This window comes from Ailuropoda melanoleuca, chromosome 5 (assembly GCF_002007445.2).
Source record: "Ailuropoda melanoleuca isolate Jingjing chromosome 5, ASM200744v2, whole genome shotgun sequence".
NCBI lineage: Eukaryota > Metazoa > Chordata > Mammalia > Carnivora > Ursidae > Ailuropoda > Ailuropoda melanoleuca.
In genome coordinates, this window is record NC_048222.1 from 21149931 (window position 1) to 21167257 (window position 17327).

The following is a 17327-nucleotide window of genomic DNA, read 5'->3' on the forward strand; positions in this document are numbered from 1 at the left end:
TGTCATCACCTTGAATTGTAATCTCCTTTATATAACTTCCTGCTCTTGAGAATAGGAACCATAACTAATTTATTTTTGGGTTACTAAGGCTTAGTGTAACTTCTGATAAGTGGTAGTTGCTATGTGGAACCGAGGGGAATAAAATAGAATGTCTCACTAGGTCAACCGGTCTGGCAAAGGCAAGATGCCTGAAGATGCTTGGCTTGAATTTGGCCCTTGCTGTGCCGGAGGCTGGCTTTGGGGTATGCTCAGTACGTGGGTACACGTGGGATCCATTCCGGCTCTAAGAAAGGAGCCCTCCCTCACTAAAAATTATCTTTCCCATCTTCTCTACCAAGTTTCTAATCTCTTTAACTGAATGAAGACCTTCATTCCATAAGTATAAGTAGAAATTCCAAAGAAAATAAAGCCCATCCCGTCCCAGTTTTCTGTTTGGCATTTCCCAGTTTTACCCGTTGTTCAGTTTGTTGATGTAGACATTAACCCTTCCCCTTTATCCATTAATTCCAGAATCCACAGTTGCTCTTTTTTTTTTTTAATAGTCATGAAGAATATATAGCAAGTCATGGCAGCCAGTCTACTAAGAGCTTTCCTGCTTTGTATTATTTTATATGGGGTATGAAGATCAAGTGAGGTTGACAATTAGGAGAGTTTGTTTTTAAGAAAATATAATGCTTCTTTATCAGTAGGAGCTTTATAAAATAAACTTTAAAAATGGAAGTATAATATACATAGAGAAAAGCCACTAATCCTAAGAATATAGCTTGGTGAATTATGACAAAGTGAATACACCTGAATCACAGGCCCCCAGATCAAGAGACAGAATATTGCCCCAGTCACCTCCCCCTTAAGCACTAACGTAATCTGTATACTGATATCTGACGCCATAGGTTAGTTTTACCTGCTTTTGAACTTCCTATAAATGGACTCGTGAAGGATGCATTCTTCTCCATCTGGCTTCTTTTGCTCCACATCATGTTGGTGAGTTTTATCAACTGTGCACAGCAATCCACTTGCTAATCCATTTTCACTTCTGTAAGAACTCCTTTTATAGACAGATTATCATGTATCTATCCACTCTCCTGTGGATGGCCGTTTGATGCTGCTATAAGCACTCTACTGCACATTGCTGGGGACAATATGTACCCATTTCTTTGGAGTCTGTGTCAAGAGTGGAATTTCTTGGATAACTGGGTATGCTCAGCTTTAGCGGATACTCCCAAAGAGTTTCCCAAAGTGGTTGTGCTCTTTTTTATTCCCGTTGTGGAATGAGTGGGAATGAGTGGATGAGTGTTTTGGTTACTCCTATTGTCCCCAGTACTTGGGGAGTCTTTTCAATGTGAGCCGTTCTGGTAGGTGTGTCCTGGTTTTTCACTGTGGGTTAAGTTTGTCACAAAGCTGATGAGGTTGAGTCTTTTTTATATGCTTTTTAAACATTTGGGTGTTCTTCCTTCCTTCCTTTTTTGGTGAAGCATCTGTTCATGTCTTTAACTAGTTAATTAGACTACTTTTTATTATGGTGACGCATATATAACATTTACCATTTTCAAAATCCAACCCCATGGTATCGGTGCATTCACACTGTTGTGCAACCATCACCATCCATTTCTAGGTTGCTCATCTCTCCCGCTCTTTATTTCAATTGGGTCATCAGCCTTTTTCTTCTTAATTTGTAGGAACTCTTTACATATTCTGGACATGACTACTGTGTCTGTTATATATATTATGAATATATTTCTCCATTTGTGACCTTTTCACTCTCTTATTGATGAGAAGACACTTTTAATTTTGCAACTAAGAAGTTTCTGCACAGAAAAAACAATCAAAATGAAAAGGCAACCTATGGAATGCGAGAAAATACTCACAAACCACACATCTGGTAAAGGGTTAATATCCAAAATGTGTAAGGAACTTATGCAACTCAATAGCAAATAATAATAAGAATACAATAATAATAATAATCCAATTTGAAAATGACCAAAGGGCCTGAATAGATGTTTTTCCAAAGAAGATATCCAAATGGCACAGGTACAGGAAAAAGTGCTCAACATCACTCATCGTCAGGGACTACAAATCCAAACCACAATTAGATAGCACCTCACACCTGTTAAAAAGACAAGAGAGAATGAGTGTTGGTGAGGATGTGGAGAAAAAGGGACCTTTGTGCACTGCAGGTAGGAATGTAAATTGGTGCAGCTACTGTGGAAAACAGTATGGAAGTTATTTAAAAAATTGAACATAGAACTACCCTATGATCTAGCAGTTCCACTTCTGGGTATATAGCTGAAGGAAAGAAAATCACTTTCTGGATTTCTTTTCTTTTTTCTTTTTTTAAAAAAGATTTTATTTATTTATTTGATAGAGATAGAGACAGCCAGCGAGAGAGGGAACACAAGCAGGGGGAATGGGAGAGGAAGAAGCAGGCTCATAGCGGAGGAGCCTGATGTGGGACTCGATCCCATAACGCCGGGATCACGCCCTGAGCCGAAGGCAGATGCTCAACCGCTGTGCCACCCAGGCGCCCCTGGATTTCTTTTCTGCACCCCGTGTTCATTACAGTGTTACTTATAAGAGCTAACACATGGAAACAAGCTAAGTGTCCATCAATGGATGAATAGATAAAGAAAATGGATATAGGTGTATACATATATATATGAATAGGAATATATATGAATATATAATATATACTAATTATATATATGAAATCATGTGAATATTATTCAACCATAAAATAGAAGGAAATCCTGCCATTTGTGACAGCGTAGATGAAACTGGAGGGCATTGTGCTAAGTGAAATAAATCAGAGAAAGACAGATATTGTATGTTCTCATATGTACGCTCTAAAAAAATTGAACTCACAGAAACAGATTGGAGGTTACCAGAGGTGGGGAGTGGGGGGTGGGACATGGGTGAAGAGGGTCAAAAGCGACAAGCTTCCAGTTATAAGTAATGCAGAACGTGGTGACTATAGTTAACACTGCTATACTGCATATTTGAACGTTGCTAAGAGTATATCTTGAAAGTTCTCATCATAAGAAAACAACTTGTACGTATGTGAGGTGATGGATGTCAACTAAACTTAATGTGGTGATCATTTCACAATATATGCATGTGTCAAATCATTGTGTTGTATGCCTCAAACTTATACAGTGTTATATGCCAATGATATATCAAAACTGGGGGGAGGGATTCTTCATTTTACTATTGTCCAATGTATTGATCCTTTTTGGGGGAGGGCTAGACTTTTTTGCGTCCTGTTGAAGAAATCTTTACCTGTCTCCTAAGGACATTTTATAATCGACCCGTGGCTACTAAGCCCTACTTCTCTGATGCTTATTTCTGTCAGAAATGAACTAGGCACTTTCATAGATGTTATCACCTATTTTGCGGGAAAACACTATCTCCATCATCATTGGCCCAAAGCAGGGCACAGTAGGTATGCTGGACAATTTCCATGGTTACCCTCGTCCGAACATCCTTGCTACCCTGGAAGAGGATGGGCAGCGGTGTGGAGGCAGGCAGGCTCCAGTTCCCAGCCCCCCTGCGTCTCCCAGGGCAGGGCTCCCCAGGGAGAAGGTGTGTGGTCCCGTGGGCAGAGCCCAGTCAGAGATGTAGTTCTGCACGCGGACTGAGGTAGAGAAGAGACTGTGACATTGACCTAGGGCTTCAGGGGCTGAGGGGACTGGGAACGGAGCAGACGGAGGAAAGGTCCAGTATGTGGAGGAGCAGAGCAGTAAGGGCGAAGCTACGAGAAAGGAGAGAGAAGGAGAGTACGTTTCACATAGCAGCTAGGTAGTACAGGGATGAGACATGAGGTGGTAGCGACTGGTCTCAAATGTCCTATTGCTGGCATTCCTTGTTTTGGTGCCAGAGCTGGCCAGGAGTCCCAAGCTGTACGGAGCCTGCTGGAGAAGACAATGAGCGTTGTCACCAAGCTGGTAGAGGCTGCTTGGGGCTGTCCTGTGGGCAGGGGCTCCAGGGCACGTGAGCAAAGCTGAGGCTATGGTTACCCCTAGGAGGTGCCCCATACCTAGGAGAGGCTTCTGTGGTCTCTATTTCTCTCATTCTCTGGTAATTTTTAAACACAATAAAAAGTTCACCTACAAAAAGTATTTGCCTGCTGGGCTCAGAACTCGTGTTGTAAGTAGTTACAAAACAACTTATTTGTGACAAAAAGCAAATCAGGAGCTGCTTGCAGAGAGGTAGATGGGGGAAGGGCTGGAGGGAGGGATGCAAAGACAGGCAAGGACATTGGAGTGATGGTGGTCACTGTCTTGATTATGGAAATGATGTTACAGGTGCATACGTATGTCAAAACTTAGCGAGTCGTACACTTTAAAGATGCGCCCTTCACTGTATGAAAATTATCCCTCAATGAAGCTTTTAAAAAAGCATCTTCCCAACACACACACGTGCACATGTTTGCACTCACACATTTGCACGCAAGTAGCTTGTAATGAAGTGTTTCAAGTGGTACTTTAATCACTCAACTACGAGCATCTCTGTCTCCAAACCTACCTGCTTTGCGGGAGCCATGGTTCTTCCAAGTGTCCTGGTCACAGGAAAGACCGATGCACGGAGGGCTTCGGTGAGGCTGCTGACACCACTTTCGACATTCCAGGATTCCGCGAGCGGAGGGGAGGACTCGCCAGAGGTACAGGGTAGGAAAAACTCCTAGTCCCACGTCTACCCTGTCCCCATGACTATTGCACAGCAGACAGTCACTGGAGGTTTGACTTGAACTTCAGAATCTGCAGGGCCCATGGCAGGAGCTCCCTTCTCCTCACGCCACTGGGATATTCTTCTATCCTCCTACGGTCAGGAAATGAGGCCCAGCAGAGTCCCTGCAGCTGAGGACTGGCGCTGTTGTGATGACCGCCCATCTTTAGAGAACAAGAACTACAGGTCATTCTCCTCTCTCCAAACCATGTGTTTATGCAATAGTTTCTCACTGCAGGAGGCTTTAAAGCTCCAGATAAGAAATCTTTCTAGTAATAAAGAGGAAAGAAAACCCTGATGGTAAACTGTCACAATGAACAGATTGCTACCAACAAAAATTCACAGCAAAGTGTAAAAATCAACAGATTATTTTTCCTTTTATTAAAATGATGCCTCTGGTCGAGGGAGAGATGGTTTGGAGGGTCGCGGACACATGGACTTGCTCCCTGAGGGGATGTGCAACCTTCTTCAGGAGCCCCGAGGTGGTCCCGGTCCCTTCCAGCTGCTCTCCTGGTCCCTCTGGTGATCAACAGTTGCCGCGAGGCAGCTGGCCAAGGTCTTTGGCAAGGGATCAGAGGCTGGCACACGGGTCCCCACGCCAGGACCACTGCCTCATTAGCACAGTGCTCTAGCCATCTGAGCACCTGCTCCAGAGTAGGAGAGAGAATCCGTAACGCCGAGCCCCAAAGCGGTAAGTTGTAAAAATCAAAACATTACACCAATTTATTTGAAAAGTAAATTGGCACTAAAGATAACCAGTGAGAGCCAAATCAAAGTTTGCTGTATTTTCTGTGCATGCGTAACTGTCTCTCACCACCCAAATCTACTTGTTTCCTGATTCGGATAATGAAAGTCAGACACTGAGCTTGAGTCAGGAGGGATAGCACAGATTCCAAATGAATTTGATTCCTTAGTTTAAGACAGTGAAGAGCAAGAGTTTATGTAACAAAGAATTTATTTAAAAAGTCATCTGACTTTAGTTGGGGCGCCTGGCTGACTCAGTCAGGAGAGCATGTGACCTTTGATCTCAGGGTCATGAGTTCGAGGCCCAAGTTGGGTGTAGTACTCACTTAAAAAAAAACTGAACCATAAAATTCAAGTGTAAAAAAAAGTCATCTGACCTTAGTTGACTCTTAAATCTCAAACTCGATAGTGAAAGGTTGGATAGCAAGGATACCTGTAATGGCATACGTGTAGCAAGTACACAAATTGCTTCTAAAGTTCAAGAGGCCATAAATGTCACATTCACTTATATTTCTAGATAAAATCAAGTCTGGTTCTTAGTTGCCCATGAGAAATGAGAGAATGAGCAAGTTCAAGGGCTCACGGCTCCTTCCCCTTTCCTTGGGTTATGTGTACCAGGACCTTCGGGTCTGCGGAGCCCAGGGGGACAATGAGGGAGAGAAACTGTTTTCTTTTTAATGATTTAATTTTTTTAAGTAATCTCTGCACCCAATGTAGACCTCAAACCCACAGACAAGAGTTGCATGCTATGGGGCACCAGGGTGGCTCAGTTGGTTAAGTGTCTGCCTTCGGCTTAGGTTGTGATCCCAGGGTCCTGGGATCGAGCCCTGTATCGGGCTCCCTGCTCAGCAGTCAGCCTGCTTCTCCCTCTCCCTCTGCCTGCTGTTCCCCGTGCATGTGCTCTCTCCCTCTCTCTGTCAAATAAATAAATAAATAAAATCTTTTTTTTTTTTAAAAGATTTTATTTATTCATTCAACAGAGATAGAGACAGCCAGCGAGAGAGGGAACACAAGCAGGGGGAGTGGGAGAGGAAGAAGCAGGCTCATAGCCGAAGAGCCTGATGTGGGGCTCGATCCCATAACGCTGGGATCATGCCCTGAGCCGAAGGCAGATGCTTAACTGCTGTGCCACCCAGGCGCCCCAATAAAATCTTTTTAAAAGAGTTGTATGTTCTACCAACTGAGCCACCAGGTACCCCAAGAAAGCTGTTTTTGCTGTCAAACACCTGCCTCAGCATTTACTATGGGATGACTTTAGGGAAATCATATAACCTTCCTAAAACTCAGTATTCTCATCTGAAAAATGGAGTGGATTATAATTCTAATACAATTAGAGACCATTAATTAATAATTACTCTAAGAGATTAATAAATATCATATGAATATTTTCTACATCATCATCAATATCATATTCATTTTAAGAGTTGCATAGAATTCCATTGTATGAGTATAAAAACATTTGTGTATCCAATCCCTCATAAAAGGATATTTAAATGCAAAGAATAAACAGGATGTTAACATGAAAATTTTGTCTAAGACCCTGCCTATCCTATCTATCTCTCTATTTGTATGTAGATGTATATTTCTTATCTATATTTTACCAAATGCCAAAGTAAGCTGTGAGACTGATTATCCCAAGTGTACTAATTATCTTCTGTTGCATAACAAATTACTCCAAAACTTAGTGGCTTAAAATACCAGCGTTTATTAGCTCATAGTTTCTGGAACTCAAATCCAGGTATGGCTTAGCCGAGTCCTCTGGCTAGGGGCCTCTAACCTGGCTACAGTTAAAGTGTTGGCCAGGCTTCAGTCTCCTCACAGCTGGACTGGGGCAGGATTTCTTCCAAGCTCAGTCATGTGGGCACTGGCAGGATTTATTCCTCTTGGGTTCTTTTTTTTTTTTTTTTAAGATTTTATTTATTTATTTGACAGAGATAGAGACAGCCAGCGAGAGAGGGAACACAAGCAGGGGGAGTGGGAGAGGAAGAAGCAGGCTCATAGCGGAAGAGCGATGTGGGGCTCGATCCCATAACGCCGGGATCACGCCCTGAGCCGAAGGCAGATGCTTAACTGCTGTGCCACCCAGGTGCCCCTATTCCTCTTGGGTTCTTAGCCTGAGGGCCCCAGCTCCTCACTGGCTGTTGATGGAAATCGCCCTCAGTGTCTTGGCTCATGGGCCTCCCCTTACAGCACCTCAAACATGGCAGCTGGCTTCTCCACAGTGAACAAGATGAGGCAGAAAGAGAGCAAGTGTGTGCAAGATGGAAGTCACAATCTTTCAGAGCCAGATTTCAGAAGTGACACCCCATCACATTCGCCATAATCTGTTTGTTAAAAACAAGGCACTTAGTCCATCCCACACAGAAGGGGAGGGGATTACACAAGAGTGTGAGTGTTGGGAGTTGGGATCATTGAGAGCCAATTTAGAAACTGCCTATCATACTCACGCTCAGAAACTTGCAGAGATGGTGACTAACATAATATAATTAAAAAAAAATTAAAATTTTTTAAAAAAGTAAAAAAAAAAAAGAAACTTGCAGAGATAAAATAACTCAAAATCAGGTACATGCTTGTTAAATTCCACATCTTCATTGCAAATGTAAGAGGGTCAGATTCTATCATTTACTGAGTAGTGTCAAAATTTCCTATAATGGTTTTGTGCTTGTCTTTTTTTTATTAATAGTAGAGCTGTAAATTTTTGCTTTATATATTTTGAGGGTAAGTTAAGTAGGGCACACAAATTTGGTGTTTTAACTTTCAGTAGAACTCAGTTTGCTATCATTATAAAGTAATACTTTTTTCTAACATGCTTTTTGCTTTAGTAGTATTTTGATAATATGGTTATGGCAGGGTTTTGTTGATGTTGTTTGGTGTTGGCATATTATGTACTTTCTACCTCTTTATTTTGAGCCTTTCAGTTTTTGACTTTTTTTTTTTTTGTAAACATATATGTTTCCAGATATTTTCATACATTCAATCCATTGTCATTTAATCTTTTTATTAATATTTTGAGCAAAATCCACTATGTCAACTGTGTTTATTATTCATCCTTTTTCATTCCTTTCTTATTTTGGATCAATTTTTCCATCTTCTTCCTATGTTAGTTTAAAGGATATATATTCTTTTTAAAAAATTGAGATACAATTAAAATACTATAAAATTAACCATTTTAAAGTATGGTAGTCAATGGTTTTTAGTATATTCACAAGGTTGTGCAAATATCACCACTAATTCCAGAACATTTTCATCAACCCAAAAGAAAGCCATGTACTTGTTAGCAGTCACTTCCCATTCTGTCTCCCCTCCCCCCCTTTCAGTTCCCTGGCAACCACTAATCTACTTTCTGTTTCTATGGATTTGTCTATTCTGGATGTTTCATATAAATGGAATCATATAATATGTGGCCTTTTGTTTCTGGCTTCTTTCTTCCACTTAGCATAATGTTTTCAAGGTTCAATCCCGTTGTAGCATGTATCAATACTTCCTTTTTATTGCCAAATAACAGTTTATAATTTGGATATATCATATCTTGTTTATTCATTCACCAGTTGAACATTTGGGTTGTTTCCACTTTTTGACTATTATGAATAATGATGCTATGAAGATTTGTGTATAGTATTTGGTTGAGAACTTGTTTTCAATTCTCTTGAGTATATAACTAGGAGTACATTTAATTGCAGTTACATAGTAACTCTATGTGTAACTTTTTGTGGAACTACCAAGCTGTTTTGCACTGTGGTTGCACCAATTTGCATTCCTACTAGCAAAGTAGGAAGAGTCCAATTTTTCCATATTTTCCTTGATATTTGTTATTTTTCATTACGGCCATCCTGGTGTTGTAAAGTGGTATCTCATTGTAGTTTTGATTTTTATTTCCATTATGATTAATGATACTAATATCATCTTTTCATGTATTTATTGACCATTTGTATATCAAATGCCTATTCAGATCTTTTTTTTTTTTAATTGGGTTGTCTTCTTACTGTTGAGTTGAAAGATCTTTTGTATATTTTCTGGACAGTAGACCCTTATCACACATATAATTTGCAAATACTTTCTCCATTTTATGAGTTGCTTTTTTATTTTCTTGGTAGTGTTCTTCGAGGTACAAGAATTTAAAAAAAAATTAAAACCATAATCCAATTTATTGTTTTTCTTTGTCTGTACTTTTAATGTCATATCTAAAAAAATTATTGCCTAATTCAAGATCATGAAGCTACACTTATGTTTTCCTCTAAGTTTTATACTTGTAGATCCTACATGTAAATTTTGATCCATTTTGAGTTAATTTTTGTATATGGTGAGTCCAACTTGCTTCCTTGGCATGTGGATATCCAATTGTCCCAGAATAATTTGTTGAAAAGACTTTTCTTTTCCCACTGAATGATCTTGGCACCCTCATAGAAAAATCAATTGCTTATAGATGTATGGGTTGATTTCAGGCTCTCAACTCTGTTTCATTGATCTATATGTGTATCCCTAGGCCAGCACCGTGCTGTCTTGACTACTGTAGCTTAGTAGTAAGTTTTGAAATTGGGAAGTGTGAGCTTTCCAAATTTGTCTTCACTTTTAAGATTGAATTGGCTACTCTGGGTCCCTTGCATTTCTATATGAATTTCAGGACTAGCTTGTCCATTTCTGCAAAAAAGGAGGTTGGAATTTTTACAGGGATATCAGTGAATCTGTAGATAAATTTAGTTTTTCCATTTTAACAAGGCAAGTCTTCCGGTCCACAAATGTTTTTCTATTTATTTAGGTCTTCTTTAATTTCTTTCAGCAGTGTTTTATAGTTTCCAGTGCACAAGTTTGCACTTCTTTGGTTAATTTATTCCCAAGTATTTTATTGTTTTTGATTCTATTGCAATTAAAATTAATTTTATTTTCAGATTTATTGCTAGTGTATAGAAATACAACTGATTTTTGTATATTTATCTCATATCTTGCAACCTTACTGAACTTATTAGTTCTAAAAAGTTTTTTTGTGGATTACTTAGTGTTTTCTACATATAAGATCATGGTATATGCAAATAGATTAACTTCTTCCTCTACCACCTGGATGTCTTTTATTTCTTTTCCTTGTCTAATTATTCTGGCTAGAACTTTCAGTACAATGTTGAATAGAAGTGGCAAGGGCAGGGGCACCTGGGTGGCACAGTGGTTAAGCATCTGCCTTCGGCTCACGGCGTGATCCCGGCGTTAGGGATCGAGCCCCACATCAGGCTCTTCTGCTGGGAGCCTGCTTCTTCCTCTCCCACTCCCCCTGCTTGTGTTCCCTCTCTCGCTGGCTGTCTCTATCTCTGTCGAATAGATAAATAAATAAATAAATAAATAAATAAATAAATAAATAAAATCTTAAAAAAAAAAAAAGAAGTGGCAAAGGCAAACATCTTTGTCTTGTTCCTGATTTTAGGGTGAAGGCTTTCAATTGCAACATTAAGTACAATGTTAACTGTGGGTTTCTATAGATGTACTTTATCAAATTGAGGAAATTCCCTTCTGTTTAGTTTTTTTTATTGTGATGGCAATTGGATTTTAAAAATGCTTTCCTGCATATGTATATATATATATATATATATATATATATATAACAAACCTTGCATTCCTGGGATAAGTCCCACTTGGTCATGGTGTATCATTTTTATACAGTGCCAGGTTATTTTTTTGACAATTTTTGCATCTATGTTATAAGGGATATCGAACTATAGTTTTCTTGTAATGTCTTTGTGTGGGTTTGGTATTAGAACTGACCATATAGAATATGTTAGAAAGTTTTCCTTCCTATTCTGTTTTTTGCAAGCATTTGTGAAGGACTGGTATTGATTACTTTTTAAGCATTTGATAGAATTAATGAATGAAGACTTCTGGTCCTGGGCTTTTCTTGGTGGGAAGCCTTTTGATTACTGAATTCATCTCTTTACATGTTATAGGTGTGTATGCAGGTTTTCTATTTCTTCTTAAGTCAGTTTCAGTAGTTTTCATCTTTCTAGGAATTAATTCACCTCATGTATTTTAGCTAATTTGTTGGTATACAATTGTATTCCCTTATTATTCTTTTTATTTCTATAGGGCTGGTAGTACTGTCCCTCTTTCAGTCTTGGTTTTAGTAGTTTGGATATTCTCTCATTTTTCCTTGGTCAGTCTCATTTAGCTTTTCAAAGAAATTTCGATTTTTTTCTACTGTTTTTATAGTCTCCATTTCATTTATATCTGCTCTAATCATTTCTATTTCCTTCATTCTGCTTGCTGTGGGTTTAGTTTGCTCTTCTTTTTCTAGTTTCTTAGGGTAGAATGTTAGGTTATTGATTTGGTATCTATTTACTCTTCTCTTTTTTAAATATAGATGTTTTGTTATTAATTTATTATGTTCTGTCACTTTGTGTTTTCAATTTCACTCATTTCTGGATCTTTTCTAATTTCTCTTGTGAAGGTTTTAAGAAGGTGAGGTTTAACTTCCACATATTTTTCTACTTCCTAAATGTGTTATTGATACCTAACTCCATTCCACTGTGGTTGAAGGATACACCTTCTATGATTTGAATCCTTTTAAATTTATTGAGACTTGTTTTATTGCCTAACCTATGTTCTGTTCTGGAAAATATTCTGCATGCCCTTGAGAAGATGTATTCGGCTGCTGGGTGGAGAGGTCTACAGATGTGTGTGTTAGGCCTACATTTTTTAATTGAAGTACAATTAGCATGCAATATCTTATTAATTTCAGTGGTACATCATAGTGATTCAGTATTTTTATACATTACGAAATGATCCCCACAATAAGTCTAGTTACCTGTATAGTCTATACTGCTGTTCAGGTGTTCTATTCCCTTGTAATCTTATGTCTAGTTGTTTTATCCAGGGTGTTTTACATGGGTGATATATATAATATATATATATATATATATATATATATATATATATATAGTCTGTATGGATATTGATATGGATGTACATCCCAGTTTTAGAATACAAGGGAAGATAAGAATTAATGTCAAAATTCATTAGACCTTGGCTTTATTTTTAAAAAATGCTTGTATTAAACAACTTATTAGTCATCTAAGGACAAGATATGGCTCTAAGATCATAAAGTTGGCTTTTAACTCAAGTTTCCACCTCACCAAAAAAGTAACTCTTAAACCAATGTTCAAATCCATTTTCAGAGTGTGTTCAGACTTACTGTCAGGAATATTCTTTAGAGAACAGGGAGGAGTTTCCTGGGATATAGTCAGTCCTTCCTCTGTTGCCAAGTATGGAGGATGTTCACTTATAGATGCTAGTATTGAAGGTTTTGTGGACTGTCCAGCTCCTCCAGATGCAGAAATAGCTTGTAAACCATCAAAACTCTCTAGGTAGGGCCAGCCTCCACTGGAAAAAGCCCTCAATCCCAAGCCACCAAGCAGCCTCGAACCACCCACTGTGCCCCACTGCCACCCCTAGAATCTAGTCCATGAGATGCCAGAAGGCACGGAGTTCTCCAGGGCATGTTCCTAACCATCACCACTTCCAGGCACCAACAAGTTAAGCTACTGGGTCAAATACCCCAGATACAAGGATCCCAGCTCAGGGATTGTGATTTTTTTCCAGGTACAGCCAAGGCATTAAGAGTTTTCAAAACTTTCTAGGTGATTCTAATGTGCAACAAAGTTTGAGAACCACCACTCTACACTACCTTTAGCCAGTGTTCATCTCAATCTGATTTTTGCCAGTAAAGGTGTTGAGGAAGGCAGGCAGGCAGACAGCAATGGAGTGTGAAGAACAGTAGCTACTTGCGGATGCCAAGCCACTTACAGGCTGTCCTTACAGGATGCGTAATGATGAGAAGGTCACCTGACACCTCTAGTCTCCGTCTCCTTGTGTATAAACAGATGCATGCAATGTCACAGATCCTCTCCCACTCTCCAGTTCTGGGCTTTACTCCAAGGCTAAGGCCTCTTGAAGGACTTTCATCTGTCCTGCGTCTCTATTCCTGCGAAGGCCATGGCTCCCCCTGGCATGTTCTGCAGGCCTCTAAAGTGCACTCTAAGGCTGGACAGAGTTGGTTACGGGAGGATAGAAAGGTCAGTAACAGGCCACCAGATGGGCTAGCTGGATTTGGGGAAAGCAGATGATACTGAGCTTCCGGAGAGCAGTGACAGACTCAGCTGACAGAGCTCCACATCCCCAGGCTGTCCCTCTCTATGATACGTGTTTATATTTGGTTAAGTGCCAATTCTCCCACAACGTACACAATTTCCTTCCTTTGGAGGATAACATTAGTTCATACTAGTGTAAGTGAATAAGTAATGTAGGAGTGTGTTGAAGCCTCTGTGGTGTGGCTAAGGGAGAGTTGGTCATGGAGGCTGGCCCCTGGCCCACTGGGCTCCTGCTCTGCCCAGAGACCTGGGTTACCCCTCCTTCACTCCCAACCAAGCAATGAAGCCAAGAGCAGTAGGAGCAGCCTGGCCAGCAGCTCTCCAGGCATCTCTCCTCTTACACCACGGGCGTGATTTCCTTCAAAAGCCTTCAAAGTTCACTGTTCTTCTGATTTCCTGTCTTCACCGGTCTCCTTGTCAGAGTCACCAGAAACTAAATCAGCTACCAAAAGATTTTTTTGAGAGCTCTCATTTTATAGTGATTGTATATTTATAGTACATTAATATTCTCTGGAAACATAGTTCCCTCAAAAAACCCATGAGTTAATACCCAGAAGCGTTTGGCAAAGCGCCTGGGACGTCCTTCAGGGTACGGGCGAGCTGCTTCACCATCAGCACAGCTGAGGCACGAAGACCAAGAAAGGTCGGCTCTGGTCAGAGCCCTAAGTGGGCAGCAGTGCCCGTCTCTGTCCGGCTTTCCACCTCTACTTGCCAAGGGCTGAGCAGTATTTAAACCCAGCGGCTGGGAAGCACTGGGGGAGAGGACCTCATAAGCTGAAGAGAGCCTGGTTTTTGTGCATATCCGTTTAAGCTCTTAAAAGCATACAATGGGTGTTTTGGCCTTAAGTTGCTCTTAACATGCTTTTTTTTCACCTAAGGTTTATAAATACTTTTTTCTTTTTTAGCAGCTGTGTATTCCATTGTATGGTGTGGCATAATTATTTAACTCAAACCCTACTGATGAATGTGCATGCCATTTCCCGCTTTTCACTGTTAGGAAGAACCTTGAGATGACTTTAATTGCATATGTATCTTCATTCTCGTAAGTCCTGCAAGAATTCATTCCTTATGATGATTCCTGACACATGGAATTGCTAGCTTCTGTCAAATTCTCCTCTGAAGTTGAACCAACTTAGACTTCCACCAGTCTGAAAGACAGCTTTCCTGCCACTGTCACCAACACTGGACACGGACACATCAGGATTTAAAGTTGTCAGTTCTTCCTCCTAGTTGGGCTCGATTCACAAGCCAGAGGTTGGAACGTGAAAGTTTTGCTTCAGAGGAGAGGGGACGTGGCCAGCATGGCCTGAAGAATGCAAAATCCAGGACGGTGTAGTCGCATCCCCATTTTGAGGAGAACCCAACTCAATGAGTTCCCTATTTGTAAATTCTAGGAAACAGACGGTATGGGGTTGCTGCCAGAATGCTGGTTTTGCCACACTGACCTGGGCTGGAAGCCAGATCCCACCCCGATGTGAAGTATTTCATACTTCAGGTTCTCTATGACACAGGAATGAAAACAACTACGTTGTAGGTTTGGGCAAAGAAATAAGTTAAAACTCTCTTAATAGTAAATTAATCACTGAAGCTTACGCGTGATACAACGTAAAATTCAGAAATAGGCAGAAGTAGGTAACGTATTTAGGAATATGCATCTCTGACAGAGGAGTGAGGAGAAGACGGACACAAAGTTCAGAGAATTGCAGCCTGGGGGAGTACAGGAGGCGGGACTTGGGAGGACGTCAGCTTCTAGCTCCTCTCCTGGTACAGTTCCACGGGCGTCCCCTACTCTCTAAACTGTATAGAAGCTGTATGCCCACGTGTGCATCTCACAAAAAAGATTAAACATCCCATGGGAAACTTCAGGAGTGAAGAATGAGACGAACATTTCAAATGTGTTAAGAAATATTAGTTTTATTTAACCAGTTTTCACAGCTGAATATTTATTCTATAAAAACTTTACAGATTGTACAGTTTATTATATATAGTTCAAACTACTGAACGAAAAAGTAGGTCCCACAGATGCAAAAATACCGCACCAACCAATCCAAGGTAAAGACAGATTTACACACTGTACAGCTCTCCACGTGGCCGGGAGGTGGTCGGTTCTAAGTATAAACTTCCAAACTGTACAAAAATAAGGTTTTGATTTTATTTCATTCTTCATACATTCAATATGATTGCAAGCTCAGAGCCTAACTAATAATAGGCGTCTGTAATCAGGAACCAGTCCCCACTCCTGGAAGGAATGTGAATGTCTATTTACATAGGGCACTCTTGGACACCCCACTGCACTCCGTGTAGTGCGTAGACATGAAAGCAGAGACCAGCAACATTAAACATTGAATATAAGGTAGTTCCTTTTTTTTTTTTAAAGGAGTTTTTGCATTTAATAGTGTGCCAAAAGAATTTTAACTTATTAAATAAAATACATTCTAAGTGAACCTAAAAATTACAATTTATAAACATAAAAATACTTTTTTTTTTTTTTGGTGTAATACATCAATCGTAGCTGCAAATAGAAAACCAAAACTGTATATAAAGTATTTCTCACCCAGCAACAAGAAGCACTTATGTAGTTATTTTTTCAAAAGGGTCAGAAAAACTCCTTAAATTCCACTAAGACTAACTTATAACTTAGATATTCATACTTAAGCTATTCAGTGATTCACTAATACTGCAAAACAAGCTTTCCTCTGGAGAGACAGTGGTTTCTTCATGTTAACTGGGTAAGAACTGGACATATTAAAAAGGAAGAATCAATGGATTTTCCAGCAGGAATCCTAAGTGTACTTCAGTTTAGGGGTATGTTCGTCAGCGGGTTTTTCATCAGAAATACTTATCCTAAAAGATAAGTTTTACTTTTGATTCAGGACATCCCATCTCTGAGGCATCTGTACCTTTTTTGGAGACAAAGGCACATCTCAGATCTTTCTGTGTCTCTAATTGGGGCAGGAGAGAGGAGGCTGGCCAATACCTCTTTAGATTCTGTGTTCTAGAAGGAAAAAATCAGGAAAACAAACATTATTCCAGACCTTCTGCCACCCAAAACCAGCAAAACACACTTCGTTTCTTTTTTAGACAGTACTAGCTAAATAACAAGACAGAGCTCGGAGAGCAGTCTAGAGCTCACCGTTATACTTTCATACTTGTGTGTGTACTAAGTATAAAATAATGACGTCTGCACAAAGGAGCTTTGTAGTTATTTATTTTAAAGTTACAGTACTTAAAAACTCCTTGATAATAAATAGCTTGGATGTCGTAAGTCCTGCTTCCAAGCGTGAGCTAAGGGTGAATTTGTCTCAGGCCGTGAGGATGGAGGAGGGCAACCCGGCGCCACAGATGTCCTGCTCTAGAATTCCAGTGTCGCCAGCAGGCACCTGCCGGTCAGAACTCGTCGATCTTCCTCTGCAGGTACTTCAGCATGGAGTCCATGCCCTGCGCTGAGCCCCAGATCTTCTTCAGCACTTCACACTCCCTCTCGTTGGCCTGTTCCAGCTCCATCTTCATGTTACAGCGCACAAGGGCTTTCGATTCTTCCAGCACCTGGAACGGACAACGAGCGGTGAGTTAGCAAGGGTGCATGCCTGCAAGCAGTGGCTCTCTCTGTCCCTAAATTTATGGAGACAATTATCCATCTTGAGTTATTACCTGTTAAAATTAGGCTACCAGACATTTTGTCACAATACACGTCAGGCCCGAGACAGGGCTGGGGTGTAACCACACTGGGTATCGGGC

The 17327-nt window shown here is 40.2% G+C and overlaps 1 protein-coding gene across 4 annotated transcripts in view; it reads right to left on the minus strand.

Moving 5' to 3' along the window:
* Nucleotides 1-15483: 15483 nt before the first annotated feature.
* The window catches only part of CDYL (chromodomain Y like), a 229182-nt gene continuing 227338 nt past the window's right edge, over nucleotides 15484-17327 (minus strand). For all 4 annotated transcript variants that reach the window (XM_034660385.1, XM_034660384.1, XM_034660386.1 and 1 more), the window contains one exon: nucleotides 15484-17135. In XM_034660385.1, coding sequence (XP_034516276.1) covers nucleotides 16977-17135 — 159 coding nt within the window. In that variant the 3' untranslated portion in view covers nucleotides 15484-16976. The remainder of the gene's footprint in view (nucleotides 17136-17327) is intronic.